General features: G+C 40.8%; 1 protein-coding gene across 1 annotated transcript; it reads right to left on the minus strand.

Moving 5' to 3' along the window:
- Positions 1–373: 373 nt before the first annotated feature.
- Positions 374–23,467, minus strand: hadhab (hydroxyacyl-CoA dehydrogenase trifunctional multienzyme complex subunit alpha b). Its single transcript, XM_036954581.1, has 20 exons — positions 23,119–23,467; positions 21,947–21,988; positions 21,765–21,835; positions 21,542–21,675; positions 14,910–15,048; positions 13,326–13,445; positions 12,911–13,013; positions 12,630–12,752; positions 11,005–11,123; positions 10,767–10,823; positions 10,535–10,644; positions 8,707–8,841; positions 7,620–7,791; positions 7,399–7,485; positions 6,757–6,897; positions 4,987–5,055; positions 2,766–2,961; positions 2,386–2,500; positions 2,072–2,217; positions 374–1,417 (listed from the first exon to the last, which is right to left on the minus strand). The coding sequence occupies exons 1-20, from the start codon at positions 23,183–23,185 to the stop codon at positions 1,272–1,274; spliced, it is 2,292 nt and encodes a 763-aa protein (XP_036810476.1). The 5' UTR covers positions 23,186–23,467; the 3' UTR covers positions 374–1,271.
- Between the last annotated feature and the right edge of the window lie 560 nt (positions 23,468–24,027).

Below are 24,027 nucleotides of genomic sequence, written 5' to 3' on the forward strand. Positions count from 1 at the left end.
CTGAACCCAAAACATAAGCTTGTTTTACTCCAATGTCTGTAAGCCAAGTAAATGTTAAACATTATATAACCTCAAACTATGGTTAAACCAATCATTTAATGGATGGCCAGCCCTTGCATCATAGCTCTGCCTGTGAATTGGAAAGTGGTTACATTTCTCCAGCCTCAGCCCTCTGCTTTTTACCCGAAACAGGGGTGGGAAGGACACGTTTCTACTGCCGATTGCCGCCTTAAATCAAAATCTTGTAACTAAGTGTAGCCTAATGCAATTCTTTAATACATGTGATCAAAATAGGCCTAGTAAACAAATGACCCATTTAGCCCAATCTGATTCTCATTCATTGAAAAACAAAGAATATACATAGGCCTACACATTTGACTTCAGCATGATTATTTATTAATTTACTGACTCTAAATATTCATACAATCACTGCCCAAACCATGGAATAAAGACCTTGATAAATGTATATAAAAAAAAATATATAGAAAAATGTTTACCTCATTAGTAGATGACAATCAATAAAACATGAATGAACAAGCCAAGAAGTGTAGGACAAGACCAGTCACTTATGAAGGCTGAAATGGCACCAGGGCCCCATAGGGCTCTGATCAAAAGTTGTGCACTACATTGGGAATATGGTGCCATTTGGGATGTAGCCATGAATTTCATTTGCATTGTGAGAAGATTAAGATTCCCCTTGGGTCTACTCCTGCCTCAGATGGATATTACAGTAGAATATTATCCAAAAGGAAACCGTGAAAAATGTTCAGAAAATACAAAAAAACAACCAAACCATAAAAAATAGATTCCTGTTAGTCATGAATTCTGAAATCTCTGACTACAACTTGAAAACATTTATTTTGTTTAGTGATTTGTAAAAACAGGCCACTTTCATGATTTCTCTTCTGCAACCCAAACTTTTAACTTAAAGGGATAGTTCAGAATTTTGGCAATGAAGCCCTTTATCAATGTCCCCAAAGTCCGATGAACTCGTGGATAGAATTTGTACGTTTTTGCGTCCAAAATGAGGGAAGTTAGAGGTAGAAATGCGAGCCAATGCTAACTAGCGTTAGCTTACATTCAGTCTTTGCTCGAAAATAGTTTGGTTTTCACAAGTTAATCTGACTCTGGGGAAGGAGATAAAGGGTTTCATTGCCGAACCATCTCTTTAAACTCAGGGCTTATTTCTTTAACAGACAAATATACGGCCCTAGGCCCATTCTAATGGCAGCCTGCTATTAGGTGGTAGTGATACATGGTGATGAGGAAAGTCACTTGTGGAATCTCTTGCTGGAGTCCTTGGCGTGATCCAGCAGTAGCTGACAGGGGGTAAAGTGGTTACCGTAAACCTCCTCATACCTCTTCATCTTCTCTACTAGCTTGTTGGCACCAAAGGTATCCACAAACCGGAAAGGACCTGAACAGAGAAGGTTGATACATGGTTAGTAGGATTCCTTTTAAAAGCGTCATCCCATGATGAAAGCATTTTATAATAATATAGGCATATCTGATAGCTCAGTCTGAAATACTTAAATTGGACAGTGAAATTAGTTTAGTCAAGTACGGCTCCACAAACCGGAAAATAACTAAACAGGGAAGGTCAAAGAGAAGGTACAATAACACTCCTAATTGTAGCACAACAAAAGGCTATCTGCCTACTGTTAAACCTGAAAAGAGTTCAACACCACATACAACACTAAACTGGTTGATGCTCATGTCATGTGATCACCCTGTGTGTGTGTGGCTCAGCTGGTAAAAGCATGGTGCTAGATAATGTGTTCAATTCCAACAGGGATTAGATACACATACTAAACATGTACACACTCACTGTACTATAAGTGGTATATAGCATAGTATAAAGCAGGAATATTCAAATCTAGACCTCGAGTCCAGTTCCACTGCTGATTTTCATTCTTGTCCTTTTAGTCAGGGACTGATTTAGACCTGGGACACTAATTTGGGGGCAGTTAATTATCAGAATTAATTATATAGAACAGAAAACCAGCAGTACTCTGTCCGGACCGCCAGGCTCATAACATATGAATACCCCTGGTATGGAGTGAACACCCACCTCCAAGGCAAGGGGGGAATCCCAGACCAAACACAGCTCCTATGTCTCCCTCCACAGGGCCGTTCAGGATCCCCTCCTGCAGACACATAACTGCTTCGTTGACGAACCGAGAGACCAGACGGTACTGGACATCAGAGTCTGAAGACCTGGAGAGAGAAGATACAGACAGGGTTAAGTGGTGGTGTGTATGATCCTATATGGCTCCGTTGGTAACAGCTAGCAAATGCAAAAGCTAAAAATAAAAATGTTTTTCATGCATTCAATGTACTTTAACGTGCTTTAGAGGAGACATTTCCCCAGTGGTTACTACTCACACTAACGGATTTGGTGTCAGTTTATATTTCTCCAAGACGTCTTCAATATCGGGGTTGACGTCTTTGCTTTTGAGTCCTGGCGTATAGACGTAGCAGCCCTTCCCTGATTTGCGGCCTGTTGATTAAATTAATTGGGTATGAGATATACCAATGATGATGACCATGCATTTCCCATTATATCATTTGCCACTCTACATTTTTCTTCAATTCCACACGTCCTCGCTCTCCTTGCCTCCTCAAACCTCAATGGACAACAATATTCAAAGTCCCTCCCCAACGCATCTTGAGAAAGAGGCAAGGTGAGAGGATGCAAAGAGTCGAGGAAATATTGATTAAGAAAAGAGTCTTCGTCTTGACGTCCTACAAACAAGATAATTTACCCTTGAATCCTTTCTCCACCATAGTCTTCAGCACCTCAACGTTTCCACCTCCGAACCTCGATCCGAATGCTTTGCCCAGGTCCTCAGCTACATGGGCAGCCACGTCAATGCCCACCTCGTCAGCCAGTGTAGCAGCGCCCACTGGGAACCCAAAGCCTGTGGTCAGGGCATCTAGCTTCTTGGGGTCAACTCCCTCCTGAAAACACACACAGCCCAACATACAGGTGTATCTTTTTTTATTGTTATTATTGGGACGCATGAAATACCCCCTCCAATTCAACATTGTATATGACAACAGAGTGTCCGTTTCCGAATACCCATACTTGCATCTTAAATAATAGGCTTTTTGAATATGAGGGGAATTTTTTTTTGTGTTTTCACATTGTGATATGAAGTATACTTTAAATGTCCTGATGTCATATTCATTTGGACTTTGACAACATGATCATCTGATATGGGGATGTGCTACCAAAATTAACCAATAACGTGAAACAACGCAATCGCGCTTTACAAATTCTCAGTATGCGAAAATTGAACGTTTTATAGTGTGTGAATAAATAAAATCATAAATTCAATGCACACTTCTACAATGCATTGGAAGAGGTGGGCTTCGAGTGATAGGGCCTAATTCTCTTCAAGTAGCTAAACAACCAAACCAGGCTACTTAAATTGGGAAGATGCCAAATAGAGAAGCTTCTGCGGTGGTGTTCAAACAGTAGTGGAAAAAGGACCCCATTTTCATACTTGAGTAAAAGTAAAGACACCTTCAAAGAAAATGAGTCAAGTGAAAGTAACCCAGCAAAATACTACTTGAGGAATTTGGTTTGAAATATACTTAAGTATTAAAAGGTAAAAATCATTAAACATTTCTTATATTAAGCAAACCAGACTCGATTTTCTTGTTTTTTAAAAATGTATTTACAGATAGCCAGGGGCAGTTCAACACACTCAGACATAATTTACAAACGAAGCATTTGTGTTTAATGAGTCTGCCAGATCAGCAGAGGCAGTAGGGATGAACAGGGATGTTCTCGATACGTGCGTGAATTAGTCAATTTTCCTGTCCGGCTAAACATTCAAAATGTAACAAGTACTTTTGGGTGTCAGGAGAAAATGTGAGGAGTAAAAAATACATTATTTTCTTTAGGAATGTAGTGAAGTAAAAGTAGTCAAAAATATAAATAGTAGTGGCCTCCCGGGTGGTGCAGTGGTCTAAGGCACTGCATCACAGTGCTAGCTGTGCCACCAGAGACTCTGGGTTCAAGCCCAGGCTCTGTCACAGCTGGCCACGACCGGGAGGTCTATGGGGCGACTCACAATTGGCCTAGCGTCGTCCGAGTTAGGGAGGGTTTGGCCAGTAGGGATATCCTTGTCTCATTGCGCACTAGCGACTCCAGTGGCGGGCCGGGCGCAGTGCACGCTAACCAAGTCGCCATGGTGCATGGTGTTTCCTCCGACACATTGGTCCTTCGTCTCTCCCGAGCCACGGGAGTGGCGTTGAGACAACTACTAATAATTGGATACCACGAAAAAGGGTAAAATAAATATATATAAATAGGTATATTTATTTTTAAAAAACGACTTAACGTACTACTTTTAACATATTTTTACTTAAGTACTGAAGAGCTGGCTTTGAAAACAAGTCTTTTTTTTTTACCAAAGTGGATTTCTGTTTTCTCATTGAAAAGTGTTTTCTGTTGGCCTTCCTCAGAGCTTTTAAAGTAATTACTAAACCATCTTTTGATTTCTGAATGTGTCGGTACCGGGGACTCGGTATGTGGGTACGTTATTGATGTCATGTTAATCAGGCCTTTTGATTTCAACATATGGATTTATCTAGTTTTGTAAGCTAGGCTAACCATTTAATTATAGGGCGAATGTGATAGTCTATAACCAGCCTGAGAAGGTGTATAACCATTGCTATTCTATTCAGAGTTTGGAGAAATTAATCGAATTGCAAATTAGCTGTTATCAGGCTGGTTAATGCGATGCAGGTCTGTTCAATTTGGAAAAAAAAAAAAATCGACCTGCACTCGGCCCCGCCCCACTTACTAAGCCAGTCAGGAGCCGCTACTGCGTTTTGGCCATCGCATACTGCATACTTTCTACTAAACGGTACATGCTAAATAGTATGCGACGATGAATACATAGTATGCAGATGAAGTATGTTGTACGCTAGTATGGGCATTCGGACATGTCCAGTGTGTGTAATAACACTAACCTGTAGTAGTCTCACTGCCTCAGCTAACATAGGAGCAAGACACCTGGTGGTGTAGAACCCAGGTCCATCCTGCAAACAACAACACAAATGATTATGGGCCCATGAAAAGCACACACATATGTATTCAGTGGGGCAAAAAAGTTTTCCACTTAAAAACATGAGAGAGGCCTGTAATTTTCATCATAGGTACACTTAAACTATGACAGATGACAAAATGAGAAGAAAAAAAATCCAGAAAATCACATTGTAGGATTTTTAATGAATTTATTTGCAAATTATGGTGGAAAATAAGTATTTGGTCAATAACAAAAGTTTCTCAATACTTTGTTATATACCCTTTGTTGGCAATGACAGAGATCAAATGTTTTATGTAAGTCTTCACAAGGTTCACACACTGTTGCTGGTATTTTGGCCCATTCCTCCATGCAGATCTCCTCTAGAGCAGTGATGTTTTGGGGCTGTTGCTGGGCAACACAGACTTTCAACTCCCTCCAAAGATTTTCTATGGGGTTGAGATCTGGAGACTGGCTAGGCCACTCCAGGACCTTGAAATGCTTCTTACGAAGCCACTCCTTCGTAGCCCGGGCGGTGTGTTTGGGATCCTTGTCATGCTGAAAGACCCAGCCACGTTTCATCTTCAATGCCCTTGCTGATGGAAGGAGGTTTTCACTCAAAATCTCACGATACATGGCCACATTCATTCTTTCCATTACACGGATCAGTCGTCCTGGTCCCTTTGCAGAAAAACAGCCCCAAAGCATGGTGTTTCCACCCCCATGCTTCACAGTAGATATATTTTGGTTTCCTCTGACCATATGACATTCTCCCAATCTTCTTCTGGATCATCCAAATGCTCTCTAGCAAACTTCAGACGGGCCTGGACATGCACTGGCTTAAGCAGGGGGACACGTCTGGCACTGCAGGATTTGAGTCCCTGGCGGCGTAGTGTGTTACTGATGGTAGGCTTTGTTACTTTGGTCCCAGCTCTCTGCAGGTCATTCACTAGGTCCCCCCGTGTGGTTCTGGGATTTTTGCTCACCGTTCTTGTGATCATTTTGACCCCACGGGGTGAGATCTTGCGTGGAGCCCCAGATCGAGGGAGATTATCAGTGGTCTTGTATGTCTTCCATTTCCTAATAATTGCTCCGACAGTTGATTTCTTCAAACCAAGCTGCTTACCTATTGCAGATTCAGTCTTCCCAGCCTGGTGCAGGTCTACAATTTTGTTTCTGGTGTTCTTTGACAACTCTTTGGTCTTGGCCATAGTGGAGTTTGGAGTGTGACTGTTTGAGGTTGTGGACAGGTGTCTTTTATAATGATAACAAGTTCAAACAGGTGCCATTAATACAGGTACTGAGTGGAGGACAGAGGAGCCTCTTAGAGAAGAAGTTACAGGTCTGTGAGAACCAGAAATCTTGCTTGTTTGTAGGTGACCAAATACTTATTTTCCACCATAATTTGCAAATAAATTCATAAAAAATCCTACAATGTGATTTTCTGGATTTCTTTTCTTCTCATTTGTCTGTCATAGTTGAAGTGTACCTATGATGAAAATTACAGGCCTCTCATCTTTTTAAGTGTGAGAACTTGCACAATTGGTGGCTGACTAAATACTTTTTTGCCCCACTGCATGCATGCATGCATGTATGTATATATGCATGTATGTATATATATATATATATATAAAAAATCCATGTATCAGCATCATTATGCTTATCAACATGCTTAGGGAGAATACAGGAAGTAAGCAATGAGCAGAACCTCACTCACCCCGACAACGATGATAACTTTGCCCTGCTTCAGGCCTACAGCTACAGCAGAGGCAGTGGTGTCTTTAGAGGTCTTATCTGTAGTGATGATCTCCAACAGCTGCATCTTGTCCACTGGAGAGAAGTAGTGCATGCCAATCACCTACACGATAGAAAATACAATACAACTTTATTTACATGTATCCATTTATACAAAGAACCAACTCGTGCTTTTAAACAATCTAGAAACCTAATACTCCACAAATGACTTTGTAATTTCGATGACGGGTATTCGTATCAACATTTGAGCTTTTATAATAAACAAAATGTCTTTACAGTGTTACATATTAGTTTCTAGGGCAGTATCTCAATCAATTTTCATGTGCTACCAATGAAAAGGTTAATTTAAAACCTTGCCTACAATACAGAAACAGGAGACAAGCTCCTGTCCCTATTGGCGGTACTGATTCAGACAAGGCTTACTCGTCCAAAGCTTGCTTACTTACTTATACAGAGACGGCAACAACTTTTTTTTTGTTCTCACAGTACCCAGCCCCAACCACACAACACATGTAGAGAGGTTATTGTAGACAACGGGATCCATAAGGGACAGCCTTTTGTTAAACAGGAATGTTAACCCCATTGAACTCTTAAGTAAACATACCTTTTCTGGCCTAATGCTAGCAGCAGCGATATCTTTGATGGGGAGAGCAGACGTGTTGGTAGCAAATATACAGTGAGGGGGGATCACCTGAGATCAAACAAAAGTTAATTTAGAACAAACATCTTGTCCAATAAGAAATGCTTATTCGTGTTGTGAGAAAACGCTTTCTGTTCCGTGCCCTAATGAACACAGCGCTGATTTTAACATTCAGTGCTACTCACAGCTTCCACCTCCTTGATGACTCTGTGTTTGATGTTGAGGTCCTCAAACACAGCTTCTATGACCATGTCAGCCTTCTCAAAGCCGCTGTAGTCCAACTGGCCAGTTAAGCTGGCCAATGTGAAGTCCCTCTCAAATGACGTGATGGTTTTCTTTTTGGTTTTGTCATTGAGGCTGGTGAGGAAAGTGAGGGCAGGTTTATTCTCGGGACCTAGAACCAAATCTCGTGTGCGTCAGTTACTCGATTTACATTTTATGTTAACAGTCTGTCAAGAGTGATTAGGGCAGGTTCAACAACATTCATTTAGTCCCTTCAACAACTACAACTATGCTTTAAAGGGATAGGGAACCGGGTGACAGGTAGCCTACCATTTAAGTGCTTTGGGACAGTAGTTTTTCACTAGGTGAAAAATCTGTTGATGTGCCCAGGAAGGCTAATTGCTCATGTAAATGTAATAGTTCACCCAAATGACACATTGGTTTCCTTACCCTCTAAGCAGTCTATGGACAAGGTATGACAGCATTTCATGCTTTAGTTTAGTTTCCCTGGCACTGTATCCACATGCTAACCATTTAGCATTTGTGGCACAAATCCCATTCAAGTCATGTGAAGGATACTAGCATTTTTCACATGTCCAAATCATCCAAAAGTATCTAAAATTGATTGTGAAGCTCAAGGTCAAATAATTTTAATATTATAAGTGAAAAATGCAAACATATGCCACAATTACTAAAACGTAAGCATGTGGAAACAGTGCCAGGGAAACTATACCAAAGCATGGATTGCTGTCATACCTTGTCCATAGACTGCTTACAGAGTAACGAAACCGTGATGTAATTTTGGTGAACTATGGCCGGTTCCCCAGACACAGATTAAGCCTAGTCCTGTGCAAAAAAAAAATTGAGAATCTCCAATAAAAATGCTTCTTAGTCCAAGACCAGACTTAAATCTGTAGGAAACCATTTCTATGAGTTTTAACTGCAACCGTCCTGTCTGTGACCCCATATGCCAGACAACCAGGACATTGTGTAGCCGATGTAGAATCGATAGCTAGTTTGCAGTGACCTATCGCTCTCTGGTAAACCCACCCTTTGTAGACCTGCTGCTGGCCCCTGCTCAGGCCCTCCACGGTGGTGTCTTTCAGGACAGTGTGAATGCCCTTGTCCACAGTCACCTGGGCAATGCCTGCACCCATCAGACCTGCTCCCAAGATGGCCAGGTTCCTGGTGGATCAGGGATGAAGAAACACATGGTTAGAATACAATAGATTGAAATGATTGTCCAGCAAGGACGATTTTTGAAATTACTATATTTCCAGTTACCATGTTAACTCTTTACTAGGGCTGACCCCAATTAGTCGACTGTTCAGTCATTAGGCTATTGGTTGAACAAGAGTTATTTATTTAGTATACACTACCGTTCAAAAGTTTGGGGTCACTTAGAAATGTCCTTGTTTTTGAAAGAAAAAAAAAAAATGTGTCCATTAAAATAACATAAATTTAATCAGAAATAGTGTAGACATGGTTAATGTTGTAAATTACTTCTGTTGCTGGAAATGGCATATTTTTTATTGAATATCTACATAGGTGTACAGTGGCCCACTATCAGCAACCATCACTCCTGTGTTCTAATGGCACATTGTGTTAGCTAATCGAAGTTCATCATTTTAAAAGGCTAATTGATCATTAGAAAACCCTTTTGCAATTATGTTAGCACAGCTGGAAACTCTTGTTCTGATTAAAGAAGCAATAAAACTGGCCATCTTTAGACTAGTTGAGTATCTGGAGCATCAGCATTTGTGGGTTCGATTACAGGATCAAAATGGCCAGAAACAAAGAACGTTCTTCTCAAACTCGTCAGTCTATTCTTGTTCTTAGAAATGAAGGCTATTTCATGCGAGAAATTGCCAAGAAACTGAAGATCTCGTACAACACTGTGTATTAATCACTTCACAGAACAGCGCAAACTGTCCCTAACCAGAATAGAAAGAGGAGTGGGAGGCCCAGGTGCACAACTGAGGAAGAGGACAAGTACATTAGTGTCTAGTTTGAGAAACAGACGCCTCACAAGTCCTCAACTGGCAGATTCATTAAATAGTACCCGCAAAACACCAGTCTCAACATCAACATTGAAGAGGCGACTCCGGGATGCTGGCCTTCTAGGCAGCATTGCAAAGAAAAAGTCATATCTCAGACTGGCCAATAAGTAGAAAAGATTAAGATGGGCAAAAGAACAGACACACTGGACAGAGTGGCCAGCACAGTCACCGGATCTCAACCCTATAGAGCTGTTGTGGAAGCAGCTTGACCGTATGGTACGTAAGAAGTGCCCATCAAGCCAATCCAACTTCTGGGAGGTGCTTCAGGAAGCATGGGGTGAAATCTCTTCAGATTACCTCAACAAATTGACAACTAGAATGCCAAAGGTCTGCAAGGCTGTAATTGCGGCAAATGGAGGATTCTTTGACGAAAGCGAAGTTTGAAGGACAGAATTATTTCAAATATAGTCTTGACTATATTTCCTATTCATTTTGCAACTCATTTCATGCATGTTTTCATGGAAAACACTGACATTTCTAAGTGACCCCAAACTTTTGAACGGTGGTAGTAATATATATATATTTTAGTACCAATAATTTTCCAATCATCTCCAAACCATTGCTACCATGGTTATGCATTCCATATTTCTTCTGTAAGGAAAACTTCTATTTCGCCCTATCCATATAGGCTAATTCCCACAAGTGTAAGGGGTTAAAGGTTAATGGCATGACCTATCAGCATAAATGTTTTGAGCTCCAGAGATCTCAGAGCTGCGTCTGATCAGTATTCTAATATTTGTAATACAATTTGCATTTCTCACTAATTAAAACCAAAATATAGCCATTTAACTAGTTTTGGGTCAAAGGTCATCACTTACTTCACAGGTCTCTCAGGGACTCCAAAGCGGTTCTTCTTGCATGCCACCTGGCCGTGGTAAAGGCCAATCAGCGCATTTGATTCAGAGGTCATTGCCAGTTTGCCAAAGTTCTGTAACAAAATAATAATTGTAAAATGTTTCATACAAAACCATTCAACTTATTTATAAGCACATTATGCATTTTTACAGTATTCATAATCAATCTAATCTAATTCAATGTATATTCTCTCACCTGTGCTTCCGCCAAATAGCCAGAATCTGGGCCCTGCTCCAAGCCAGCCTTCACACTCTGACGGGGGAGAAAGGGGAATGAGAAGTCCTAAGTGTCTTTTGAGAAAACCAAGGTGTGAGTGAACCCATTCTGGAGCTCTGCATCTACTTTCAAAAACAGCTGCCACTTCATATCATTATCTCACTAAAATCATCCTCATCATTATTGAATGATTAAGTAAATGACAAATTCCTCCTACCTCAATGATTTTCAAGGGAGCAGGATACAGTCCCTTGCTCATCTTCATGACTTTGGCTGTGACAGTTTTGTAGATCTGTTGCCGCACAAACTCAATGCCCATTACATAGTCTTGGACTTCTGCAGAGGAAGGAGTGAAAAGAAAACAAGGTTGTATACATACATAAAAACAAGAATGATTCTGATGGTAACATATGGCAAGGTTGGAAAACAACAACCATGAGAGGCCTACATTTAAAAAGCCTGCCTTTGTTTTATGTAGATTATATACAGAGGTGTGGTCAAATTCCCCATTTCTTCTAAATTAAGTTGAAAAACTTATTGGATTTCCAACATTGCAGGACAAATTGTATTTTTGTCAACTTAAAAAGGAGCACTATGCAGAAATTGCTCCGCCATTTGCTAAAATTAGAATAATTTGCCTAACTTCAGTTTGTAACAAAACAAGCAAATATAATGTAGAGAATCATTGTACCATCCTAAACCAATATATTTTCCATTACCAAAAATATTGTATTTTCAGATGTTTGAAGCTGGTGTACAAAACCAAAAGTAAAAGATTCAAAAACTTAACTTAAGAACGGGAAGCATAGAAATAGTGCACATAGAAGAGATAAACTCTTCTTAAAACAGATCTAAAACTCACATTTCTATTTGAATTTGGTCCGGTTGCCCAAAACGGCACATATTGCAGCTTTTAGTTTACAATTTTTATTTAGAAAATAAAAACAATTGGCATGAACAAAATTGTTGGCATCCCAGAGCTAGCACTTCTATAGCCTTTGGCAAAGATAACCCCCGACAGGTGCTTCTCACATCCATTATTGAGTTTGCTCCACCCTTCTATTAGCAATTTGACCAATTAAACAAAATTAGAGCTCTTTGGTAATACAGATCAGCTCCGTGATTTAAAAAAAATAAAAATAAAAAAGCATTTGTCTGCAGTCATATTGGCCAAAGGCTGATTAAACAAGTACTAGCTCCAGGGTGCCAATCATTTTGTCCTTGCCATGTCTTTATTTTCCAAATTAAAATTATAAACTTAACGCTGCAATGTGTAACTTTTTAAGGGATCAACCAAATTAACATAGAAATGCAAGTTACAGATCTGTAATTCTCATTGAAAGCATGTCTAAGAAACAGTAGATCTGTTCTGTGCGTGCCATTTCTATGCTTCCTGTTCATAAGTCAGTTTTTTGTGTCTTTACTTTTGGTTTTGTACACCAGCTTCAAACAGCTGAATATACAATATTTGTGGTTATTGAAAATATATTTCAGAGCGGTTTTGATGGTACAATGATTCTCTACACTTTGGTTGCTTGTTTTGTCATATACTGAAATTAGGCAAACTATTAGAGTTTTAGCAATAAGGAAATGGCAGAGCGATTTCTGCATATTGCACCTTTAAGTTAACAAAAGCATTGGTTCTGCAATGTTGAAAATCCAGTAACAAGGTGTGGATTTTTTATTTCAATTTATTTTACAATAAATAGAGAATTATTTAAGAAGGGTGCCAATATATTTGGCCACAACTGTATAGTAAGTCATTCTTGGCATGAGCCTTTGTTTTTGGGCACTATACTAAGTGCCATGTATATCTACATTGTATTTGAGTCTAATACTTACTCTGCATCATGCCTTTCTCCTTGGTGAGAGAGATCTTCTTGTTGACGATTCCTTTGGCACACTGTATGGCAACCTCCTCCAGGTACTCAATGGTCCTCTCCTCTGGACTCTTCAATCCAGGTCCTGGAATATCAAAAAGGCATAAATTAGAAGCATTTAGACACCGGACCTGAAAGTACCTGACCCGTAAAAAAAAAAAAAATATAATCTCAATGAACATTTCATCGATAAACATTTATTTACTATAATATGGATTAAAATTAGTTGAGAGATTACTATACCTAGTGGGTCCACTAGCTGGTGGACCAGACCCATCTTCTTGGCTTTGTCTGCCCTGATGTTTCTTCCCGTCAGCATCATGTCAAAGGCACCGGGAATACCCACCTGAAGACAACATATTGATATTTATGACAACATTCCATTAAAACATTTTTTTTTTAAAAACATATTTTTTTAAAATCTGCTGACCACAAATGAAGAAAATCAAACACTGCTACAACAGGCAAAATCAGTGCTGCAAAGCTGATCAACTTAAGAATACTGAAGCCCTCTGCAGTTGTCAGTGTGCGTACTGTAGTAACTATGATTTGCTGTTGCATTGCACTAAAATCACTCTGAAATACTATTGTAGATCAAAGTTATTGTGCTATTCAGGTACAGTTTATGGATTTATAAAGTATTTCCCCAGATACTGACCATTTTAGGGAGTCTCTGTGTTCCACCAGCTCCAGGTAGAAGACCAAGCATCACCTCAGGAGTACCAAGGACAGTCTTTTTGCTCTTAGTAGCAACTCTATACTGACAGGCGATGGCAAACTAAACACACAACACATTAAACATTGCATTTAGAAAATAACATAACTTGGGGGAAAAGGAACTAAACTCAAATTGGTCTTATTAATTGAGAAAAATGTAATTTGTTTTGATACGTAATACTGGAATAATATGATGTACCTTAGGACTTAATGTCTGTATTGACCTTTGTCCCATCTATGTACATTTTGTATTCCTGATGCTCACGGTGATAAATCAATTTCCTTCCTGCCGGAATTGGATCTGGCGCCTCTCAGTTTGACTGTTTCCGTCCGGAACCCATTTCCCAGGATCCAGTACCTCTCGTGGCATGGTTATTATTATTTTTGTTTGTTTGCAATGTAAAAATTCAAATAAAAGCAATCACAGGTAATTCAAGAAGACTTCTCTGTAGTTCCCATGCCCCGTAAAAAAAAATGTAACGTGAAAAAGTGCCCGATATTGTAAGAATTGATTTGGGTTGGCCGGACCGGGTTTATGGTTTGCACAACATTGTAGCCAACTCGTGGCTCTTGCTGAGGTGAAAATAAGAAATGTGTTCTTAACTGACTTGCCTAGTTAAATAAAGGTTAAATAAAATAAAGGTGAGAGCGACAAGTCTTTCTAGGATCTTTCTCCCAGCTCTGATTAGACATGAGCCTGCAACTCATCTCTCCACTTTATTTTTTCCTTATTAGAATCATAGCCGTGGGAAGGGTGCTGCAGCACCACTGATAAATTGAAATACATTTGCCAAAGATATAGAATCACTGCTGTCTGTTCAGAAAGAAATGTAATAATTCAGAATACTACACCAGGAGTAGGCCTATAATTTAGCCACGGAGAATTGAAAAAAAGAAAAGAAAAAAAGGTAATAATTGTATTAAATAGTCCAGCTGTGGATTGTGTGTAGCTCAGTCACAAGGCATGACTACAGTCGTGAACGTGCGGCAAATCTGTCAGTGAACATCATGTAGGGGAAACAGGCCAATATTTCAAATAGAATCGCGGGGGGGGACAGGTTAAAAAAACCAATGGATCCTGCTGAAAAGAGAAGACTTATCTGTCTGTAGGCTACTAAGTCATCAACTTCCAAATTGTAAAACAATGCTGATCATTCAAAGTAAAAGAGAGATAAGCTTTTGGCACAAGCGCATCAGCCAATCGCCAGTGAGTGAGCTGCACATCATTGGGTGAGTCATTGAAACTGGAAAGTTTTTTTTAGGACTATAATTTCCTCTTTATATTGTACAACATGTGTCACCATACACCTAGGCCTACACTATTGATGAATTCAAGACAAGGTCGTTTTTTTATTGATCTCAGATTGTCAGTGTCAAAGTAGCCTGTCATTCACGTGTTCCCGGTACCTCAGAGCCCCCCAGGTCACCACCCTCTTGGACTCACTTTTGGTTCCGTTATCTCCCCATTTCCAAATTAAGCACTGCTACTACAACAAAACAGTGTAATGGTAGCCACTTTGTTCACCTCTAAGCCTCCTCCTAAGCAGGGGCCATTGATGGCTGCAACAATAGGTTTGGGAGACTTTTCAATCCTCGCAAACATCTTCTGTCCCTCCTGAGAAAGCTTTGTGACCTCTTCTGAGGTGTTACAGGCCTGGATCATGCTGCAAAGGAGAGAAGAGAGAGTGTGTGTGGGGATAAGAGTTAGGGTTGAAAAGCTACCGTTAACTTAGAAAAGTTAGCAGAATCTTCTGTAATTTTGGTCATCTATAGTAACTTGGGTAATAGTGCTATTAATTACATAAATAAATCTCATAGCGCAGTAAGCCATTTAAAAACAACAATCATGAGTAGATAGACGGTCAAGAGACTTGATTAAGTTCATGGCTTGATTGATGTCAGCAGAGGGAGGAGGTCAAAGGGGAGAGCTGGGAGCAGGCAGGCAGCACCATCCATGCAGTCTGTGGCTTCGTAGTAGAATTATTAAGTTAGAATTCCATACTAGCAACTGGACTCGTAGCTAGCTACTCTTCACTACTGCCATAATGCAGCACACACTTGGGTGATGCTACAGCAGTCAAGAGACGCCAGAAAGACACCACACTTCAATAGTAACTCAGGAGTAGCCGTATAACATAGTCCACCATAGAGTCATGGCCATCTATCATATATACAGTGCCTTGCGAAAGTATTCGGCCCCCTTGAACTTTGCGACCTTTTGCCACATTTCAGGCTTCAAACATAAAGATATAAAACTGTATTTTTTTTGTGAAGAATCAACAACAAGTGGGACACAATCATGAAGTGGAACGACATTTATTGGATATTTCAAACTTTTTTAATTAACAAATCAAAAACTGAAAAATTGGGCGTGCAAAATTATTCAGCCCCCTTAAGTTAATACTTTGTAGTGCCACCTTTTGCTGCGATTACAGCTGTAAGTCGCTTGGGGTATGTCTCTATCAGTTTTGCACATCGAGAGACTGACATTTTTTTCCCATTCCTCCTTGCAAAACAGCTCGAGCTCAGTGAGGTTGGATGGAGAGCATTTGTGAACAGCAGTTTTCAGTTCTTTCCACAGATTCTTGATTGGATTCAGGTCTGGACTTTGACTTGGCCATTCTAACACCTGGATATGTTTATTTTTGAACCATTCCATTGTAGATTTTGCTTTATGTTTTGGATCATTGTCTTGTTGGAAGACAAATCTCTGTCCCAGTCTCAGGTCTTTTGCAGACTCCATCAGGTTTTCTTCCAGAATGGTCCTGTATTTGGCTCCATCCATCTTCCCATCAATTTTAACCATCTTCCCTGTCCCTACTGAAGAAAAGCAGGCCCAAACCATGATGCTGCCACCACCATGTTTGACAGTGGGGATGGTGTGTTCAGCTGTGTTGCTTTTACGCCAAACATAACATTTTGCATTGTTGCCAAAAAGTTCAATTTTGGTTTCATCTGACCAGAGCACCTTCTTCCACATGTTTGGTGTGTCTCCCAGGTGGCTTGTGGCAAACTTTAAACAACACTTTTTATGGATATCTTTAAGAAATGGCTTTCTTGCCACTCTTCCATAAAGGCCAGATTTGTGCAATATACGACTGATTGTTGTCCTATGGACAGAGTCTCCCACCTCAGCTGTAGATCTCTGCAGTTCATCCAGAGTGATCATGGGCCTCTTGGCTGCATCTCTGATCAGTCTTCTCCTTGTATGAGCTGAAAGTTTAGAGGGACGGCCAGGTCTTGGTAGATTTGCAGTGGTCTGATACTCCTTCCATTTCAATATTATCGCTTGCACAGTGCTCCTTGGGATGTTTAAAGCTTGGGAAATCTTTTTGTATCCAAATCCGGCTTTAAACTTCTTCACAACAGTATCTCGGACCTGCCTGGTGTGTTCCTTGTTCTTCATGATGCTCTCTGCGCTTTTAACGGACCTCTGAGACTATCACAGTGCAGGTGCATTTATACGGAGACTTGATTACACACAGGTGGATTGTATTTATCATCATTAGTCATTTAGGTCAACATTGGATCATTCAGAGATCCTCACTGAACTTCTGGAGAGAGTTTGCTGCACTGAAAGTAAAGGGGCTGAATAATTTTGCACGCCCAATTTTTCAGTTTTTGATTTGTTAAAAAAGTTTGAAATATCCAATAAATGTCGTTCCACTTCATGATTGTGTCCCACTTGTTGTTGATTCTTCACAAAAAAATACAGTTTTATATCTTTATGTTTGAAGCCTGAAATGTGGCAAAAGGTCGCAAAGTTCAAGGGGGCCGAATACTTTCGCAAGGCACTGTATATATACACACATATACACACACAAATACACTGCTCAAAAAAATAAAGGGAACGCTTAAACAACAATGTAACTCCAAGTCAATCACACTTCTGTGAAATCAAACTGTCCACTTAGGAGGCAACACTGATTGACAATAAATGTCACATGCTGTTGTGCAAATGGAATAGACAACAAGTGGAAATTATAGGCAATTAGCAAGACACCCCCAATAAAGGAGTGGTTCTGCAGGTGGTAACCACAGACTACTTCTCAGTTCCTATGCTTCCTGGCTGATGTTTTGGTCACTTTTGAATGCTGGCGGTGCTTTCACTCTAGTGGTAGAGTCTACAACCCACACAAGTGGCTCAGGTAGTGCAGCTCATCAATGCGAGCTGTGGAAAGAAGGCTTGCTATGTCCGTCAGCGTAATGTCCAGAGCATGGAGGCGCTACCAGGAGACAGGCCAGTACATCAGGACACGTGGAGGAGGCCGTAGGAGGGCAACAACCCAGCAGCAGGACCACTTCCTGCGCCTTTGTGCAAGGAGGAGCAGGAGGAGCACTGCCAGAGCCCTGCAAAATGACCTCCAGCAGGCCACAAATGTGCATGTGTCTGCTCAAACGGTCAGAAACAGACTCCATGAGGGTGGTATGAGGGCCCGACGTCCACAGGTGGGGGTTGTGCTTACAGCCGTGCAGGACGTTTGGCATTTACCAGAGAACAAGCTTGGCAAATTCTCCACTGGCGCCCTGTGCTCTTCACAGATGAAAGCAGGTTCACACTGAGCCCGTGACAGACGTGAGAGTCTGGAGACGCCGTGGAGAACGTTCTGCTGCCTGCAACATCCTCCAGCATGACCGGTTTGGTGGTGGGTCAGTCATGGTGTGGGGTGGCATTTCTTTGGGGGGCCGCACAGCACCCAATGTGCTCGCCAGAGGTAGCCTGACTGCCATTAGGTACCGAGATGAGATCCTCAGACCCCTTGTGAGACCATATGCTGGTGCGGTTGGCCCTGGGTTCCTCCTAATGCAAGACAATGCTAGACCTCATGTGGCTGGAGTGTGTCAGCAGTTCCTGCAAGAAGAAGGCATTGATGCTATGGACTGGCCTGCCCGTTCCCCAGACCTGAATCCAATTGAGCACATCTGGGACATCATGTCTCGTCCATCCACCAACGCCACGTTGCACCACAGACTGTCCAGGAGTTGGCAGATGCTTTAGTCCAGGTCTGGGAGGAGATCCCTCAGGAGACCATCCGCCACCTCATCAGGAGCATGCCCAGGCATTGTAGGGAGGTCATACAGGCACGTGGAGGCCACACACACTACTGAGCCTCATTTTGACTTGTTTTAAGGACATTACATCAAAGTTGGATCAGCCTGTAGTGTGGTTTTCCACTTTAATTTTGAGTGACTCCAAATCCAGACCTCCATGGGTTGATAAATTTGATTTCCATTGATAATTTGTGTGATTTTGTTGTCAGCACATTCAACTATGTAAAGAAAAAAGTAATTCATAAGAATATTTCATTCAGATCTAGGATGTGTTATTTTAGTGTTCCCTTTATTTTTTTGAACAGTGTATATACATACAGTACCAGTCAAGAGTTAGGACACACCTGCTCATTCAAGGATTTTTCTTTATTTTTTACTATTTTCTACATTGTAGAAAAATAGTAAAGACATCAAAACTATGAAATAACATATGGAATCATGTAGTAACCAATAACAAAAAAAAGTGTTAAACAAATCAAATATATTTTAGATTCTTCAAAGTAGCCACCCTTTTCTTTGATGACAGCTTTGCACACTGTTAGCATTCTCTCAACCAGCTTCACCTGGAATGCTTTTCCAACAGTCTTGAAGGAGTTCCCACATCTGACGCAACACTCCATCACTCACCTTCTTGGTCAAATAGCCCTTACACAGCCTGGAGGTGTTTTTTGGGTCATTGTCCTGTTGAAAAACAATTGATAGGGCAAACCAGATGGGATGGCGCTTTGCTGTGGTAGTCATGCTGGTTAAGTGTGTGATTTATTTAGAATTCAAGGCAGACAATGTCACCAGCAAAGCACCCCCACACCATCAGACCTCCTCCTCCATGATTCACAGTGGAACCACTTATTTTATTTATCAGTTATTTTTCCAGGTAAGTTGACTGAGAACACGTTCTCATTTACAGCAAGGACCTGAGGAATAGTTACAGGGGAGAGGAGGGGGATGAATGAGCCAATTGTAAACTGGGGATTATTACGTGACCGTGATGGTTTGAGGGCCAAATTGGGAATTTAGCCAGGACACCAGGGTTAACACCCCTACTCTTACGATAAGTGCCATGGGATCTTTAATGACCTCTGAGTCTGGACACCCGTTTAAAGTCCCATCCGAAAGACGGCACCCTACACTGGGCAGTGTCCCCAATCACTGCCCTGGGGCATTGTGATATTTTTTAGACCAGAGGAAAGAGTGCCTCCTACTGGCCCTCCAACACCACTTCCAGCAGCATCTGGTCTCCCATCCAGGGACTGACCAGGACCAACCCTGTTTGGCTTCAGAAGCAAGCAAGCAGTGGTATGCAGGGTGGTATGCTGCTGGCGGAGATCATATGCGGAGATCATCCATTCACCTACTCTGCGTCTCACATAGATACAGCGATTCGAACCAAATATTTCAGATTTGGACTCAACAGACCAAAGGACAGATTTCCACCGGTCTAATGTCCATTGCGCGTGTTTCTTGGCCCAAGCAAGTCTCTTCTTATTATTGGTGTCCTTCAGTAGGTTTCTTTGCAGCATTTTGACCATGAATGCCTGACCCACACAGTCTACTCTGAACAGTTGATGTTGAGATGCATCTGTTACTCTGTAAAAGCATTTATTTGGGCTGCAATTTCTGAAGCTGGTCACTAACTTATCCTGTGCAGCAGAGGTAACTCTGGGTCTTCCTTTCCTGTGGCGGTCCTCATGGGAGCCGGTTTCATCATTGCGCTTGATGGTTTTTGCAACTGCACTTGAAGAAACGTATTGAAATTTACCGGATTGACTGACCTTCATGTCTTAAAGTAATGATGGACTGTCGTTTCTCTTTGCTTATTTGAGCTGTTCTTGCCATAATATGGACTTGGTCTTTTTCCAAATAGGGCTATCTTATGTACACCACCCCTACCTTGTCACAACGCAACAGATTGGCTCAAATGCATTAGGAAGGAAAATAAATTACACAAATTAACTTTTAACAAGGCACACCTGTTAATTGAAATGCATTCCAGCTGACTACCTCATGAAGCCGGCTGAGAGAATGCCAAGCGTGTGCAAAGCTGTCATCAAGGCAAAGGGTGGCTACTTTGAAGAAACTCAAATATAAAATATATACATTTTTTGGTTAGTACATGATTCCATGTGTTATTTCAGAGTTTTGATGTATTCACTATTACTCTACAACGTAGAAAATAGTAAAACTAAAAGGAAAAACCCTAGAATGAGTAGGTGTCCAAACCTTTGACTGGAACTAATATATACATACATACTATATTACACTGAGTGTACAAAATATTAAGAACAGATTGGGAAGTGAGGTGAAAGCTATGATCCCTTATTGATGTCACTTGTTAAATCCCCTTCAAATCAGTGTAGATGAAGGGGAGGAGACAGTTTAAAGGATTTACAAGCCTTGAGACATGGATTGTGTATGTGTGCCATTCAGAGGGTGAATGGACAATAAAAACTATTTAAGTGCCTTTGAACGGGGTATGGTAGTAGGTGCCAGGCTCACCAGTTTGTGTCAAGAACTGCAACGCTGCTGGGTTTTTCACACTCAACAGTTTCCCATGTGTATCAAGACGGGTCCACCACCCAAAGGACATCCAGACAACTTGACAACTGTGGGAAGCATTGGAGTCAACATGGGCCAGCATCCCTGTGGAATGCTTGACATCTTGTTGAGTCCATGCCCTGACAAATTGAGGCTGTTCTGAGGGGGGGGGGGGGGGGGTGTACATGCAACTTACTATTAGGAAGGTGTTCTTAATTACAGACACCTGTGATAATCTGAAGTACTCAAAAAGGCCAATAGATGTCATCTGATGAAAATAAAAAGGTATGCTAACCAAAATTCTTAGTTACCTGGAAAACTGACAGTTTCAAGTAATATACCCTTCCTTAGCAACCCTAATCACAACACTTAGAACCTAGTACCCAAGAACCTTGCATAGTGCTGAAATACTTTATGCTAGACTAAAATGCAACATTTTCAATATTGTGTAGGCCTAGGTATCAGAACATCAAACAAGAATGAGTTCAGCATTTTGAGTACACAGCATGTAGGCCTAGGTGTCACCAAAGCTAATATTTTCTATAATATAATGTGAAAGGTGTGACTGACTTGATGTCAGCTCCTGCAATGAAGCAACCAGGCTTGGAGGAGATGAGGACAGCACTCTGGACTGCATCGTTGGCCAAGACCTCATTAAATACTTCTATCATCTCATTCTGCATTTGGACCGACAGAGTGTTGACCTGCAGACACAAAAGACAGATTCAGATTTCAGTCTCATGCATGAATTGAAAAATGTAAAGGAAGATGCAATCATCTTTATGTAAATTACTTTGGAAGTTGGGTCATTCATCCGAATAACTGCCACATCCTCTTTGACTTCATAGTTGACATGGGTTCGGGCTGTGCAAATAGAGAGAATATCTCATAAAAATATATCAAATGAACAAACTCCATACTTTTATTAGGCTAATCAAATTAGTTAATATCCCACTAACCAGTCTTTCAACTTACCTGACATAGCAGGTGCAACTGAAAAGGTACGACATGAGATATCTAAAAATATAAAACAAGAAAAGGGTTACATTTAATTCAGCTAGTTACAAAAGATAACAAGAAAACATACAGCTATCTATCTTAGGTGATACATGTGTCTCTGTATGGGAAGTCAAATAAGGCAAAACTTTATTTATTCTCAGCCTGGGGGTGAGAACTCCCATTTAGTGTTGATGACAGACTCATGGTGGGAGGGACATTTTAAATTGTTACATTTTAGTCATAATATTATATCTGTTTTGGCTTGTGGTCAATTTGCTGTCTACAATTTATTTGTAATTTCTTCCTTGGAGGGCATAGGTCCACCCTCTTGGCAGCCAGGCCCACCCACTGGAGAGCCAGCCCCAGCCAATTAGAATTGTTTCTTTTTTTTCAGCTCATGAAACATGGGACCAACACTATACATGTTGCTTTAATATTATAAATACCATATATACACACATACATACATACACACACGTGTCAGTGTCTTGAGGTCAAACCATAGAGCAGGCAGGCAATCATCTACACTGAATATATATATATATATATATATATATATATATATTCAGTGTAGATGATGATGATTGCCTGCCTGCTCTATGGTTTGACCTCAAGACACTGACCTCTCACCTAGATTCCCTAGCTACCACTCCATCAGACACGTTGATATTTTGTTAAACAATGAATGGCAAATGGAAGCGTTTATTGTAAAGTGTAGATGTGTTTAGACAACAAAATTGGAGGAAAAGTTTGACTTGACGATGAGTGAGTGATCATAGTTAGCTAGCCAACTAGGCTAACATTAGCCAGCTAACGTTAGCTAGTGAACTTCATTCATGTGACGAAGCTATCTAGCAAAGTAATTTGCTCAGGCGGTGAAAGTTTACTCAATTGAACGTGTTAGCTTCATCTAAATTAATAACAAATAGGTATCTAAACCTAGAGGTGTATAGTAACGTTTTGTTGCTGGCACACTAAATTAATTAGCTAACGTTAACTAGCTGTCAGAAGTATACCAGTGGTAGCTAGCTAGCCAGCCAAGTTAGCTGCATCTCCAGTAGAGACGCGTCGGGTTTCCAAAACATGGCTAAACCGTTGAAAGACAGTTGACTTTGTAATTAATTCCACACATTTCAACACAATTTTACCTGAGAGGACGTTGTATCTCTTTGCTGTAATTCTGGAGAGTGCACCCAGGGATCGAACACCAGCCATCTTGGTAGGTCAAGAACACCGAAACAAACGGACTGCTGACAACCGGAAGACGCATACTAAAGTGGGACAAAAATCTGCTGTGCCCCCTTGCAGACAGGCGAGACATAAAAGTATTTATATTGTCAAAAATATTCATACCATTTTTACACTTATTGTTACATGTGCAAGAAAACATGAGCGGTTCTGACAAATGGGACGTTCATCAGCTTCACATAATGTCAGTTGTTTTGGTGAGAATGATAGGTCAGGATGCTCTCACTATTCTCACTGCCGTTTTTTTAATTTAGAGCGTCTCTCTCTCTCTCTCTCTCTCTCTTTAAAGCACGTTGGACCTACTGTATGCTTATAATAATGGCTCTTATAATAATGGCTCTTTTCTAATGGAGTGCTATGGAAGACAGTAGACGTGGGTGGATTTGTACAAAGGACTCAGTGTTGCCTTTATACTCAGTGGGCCACTAGGGTGGTTATGTCAAGTTGTGATCCTTGAGCCAAAACGCACATTCCTACTCACAGATGGAAACAGGGGAAATTTGCCCACAACAGTGTTTAATATTTTACAAACGGTTGCTTAGCAAGTGTCAAAGTGATAATAGTATAAAGAAAAGGAGGTATTTGGTCCTTGCCTCTTGGTCTGTGAGTGGGTGGGTGTTCCAAACCATGAGAACAGAATCCTAATACAGATGAGAATGGTCTCTGTTTGTTTTATTTCACCTTTATTTAACCAGATAGGCCAGTTGAGAACAAGTTCTCATTTACAACTGTGACCTGGCCAAGATAAAGCAAAGCAGTGCGACACAAACAACAACGCAGAGTTACATATGGAATAAACAAACGTACAG

This window comes from Oncorhynchus mykiss, chromosome 19 (assembly GCF_013265735.2).
Source record: "Oncorhynchus mykiss isolate Arlee chromosome 19, USDA_OmykA_1.1, whole genome shotgun sequence".
Classification (NCBI taxonomy): Eukaryota; Metazoa; Chordata; class Actinopteri; order Salmoniformes; family Salmonidae; genus Oncorhynchus; species Oncorhynchus mykiss.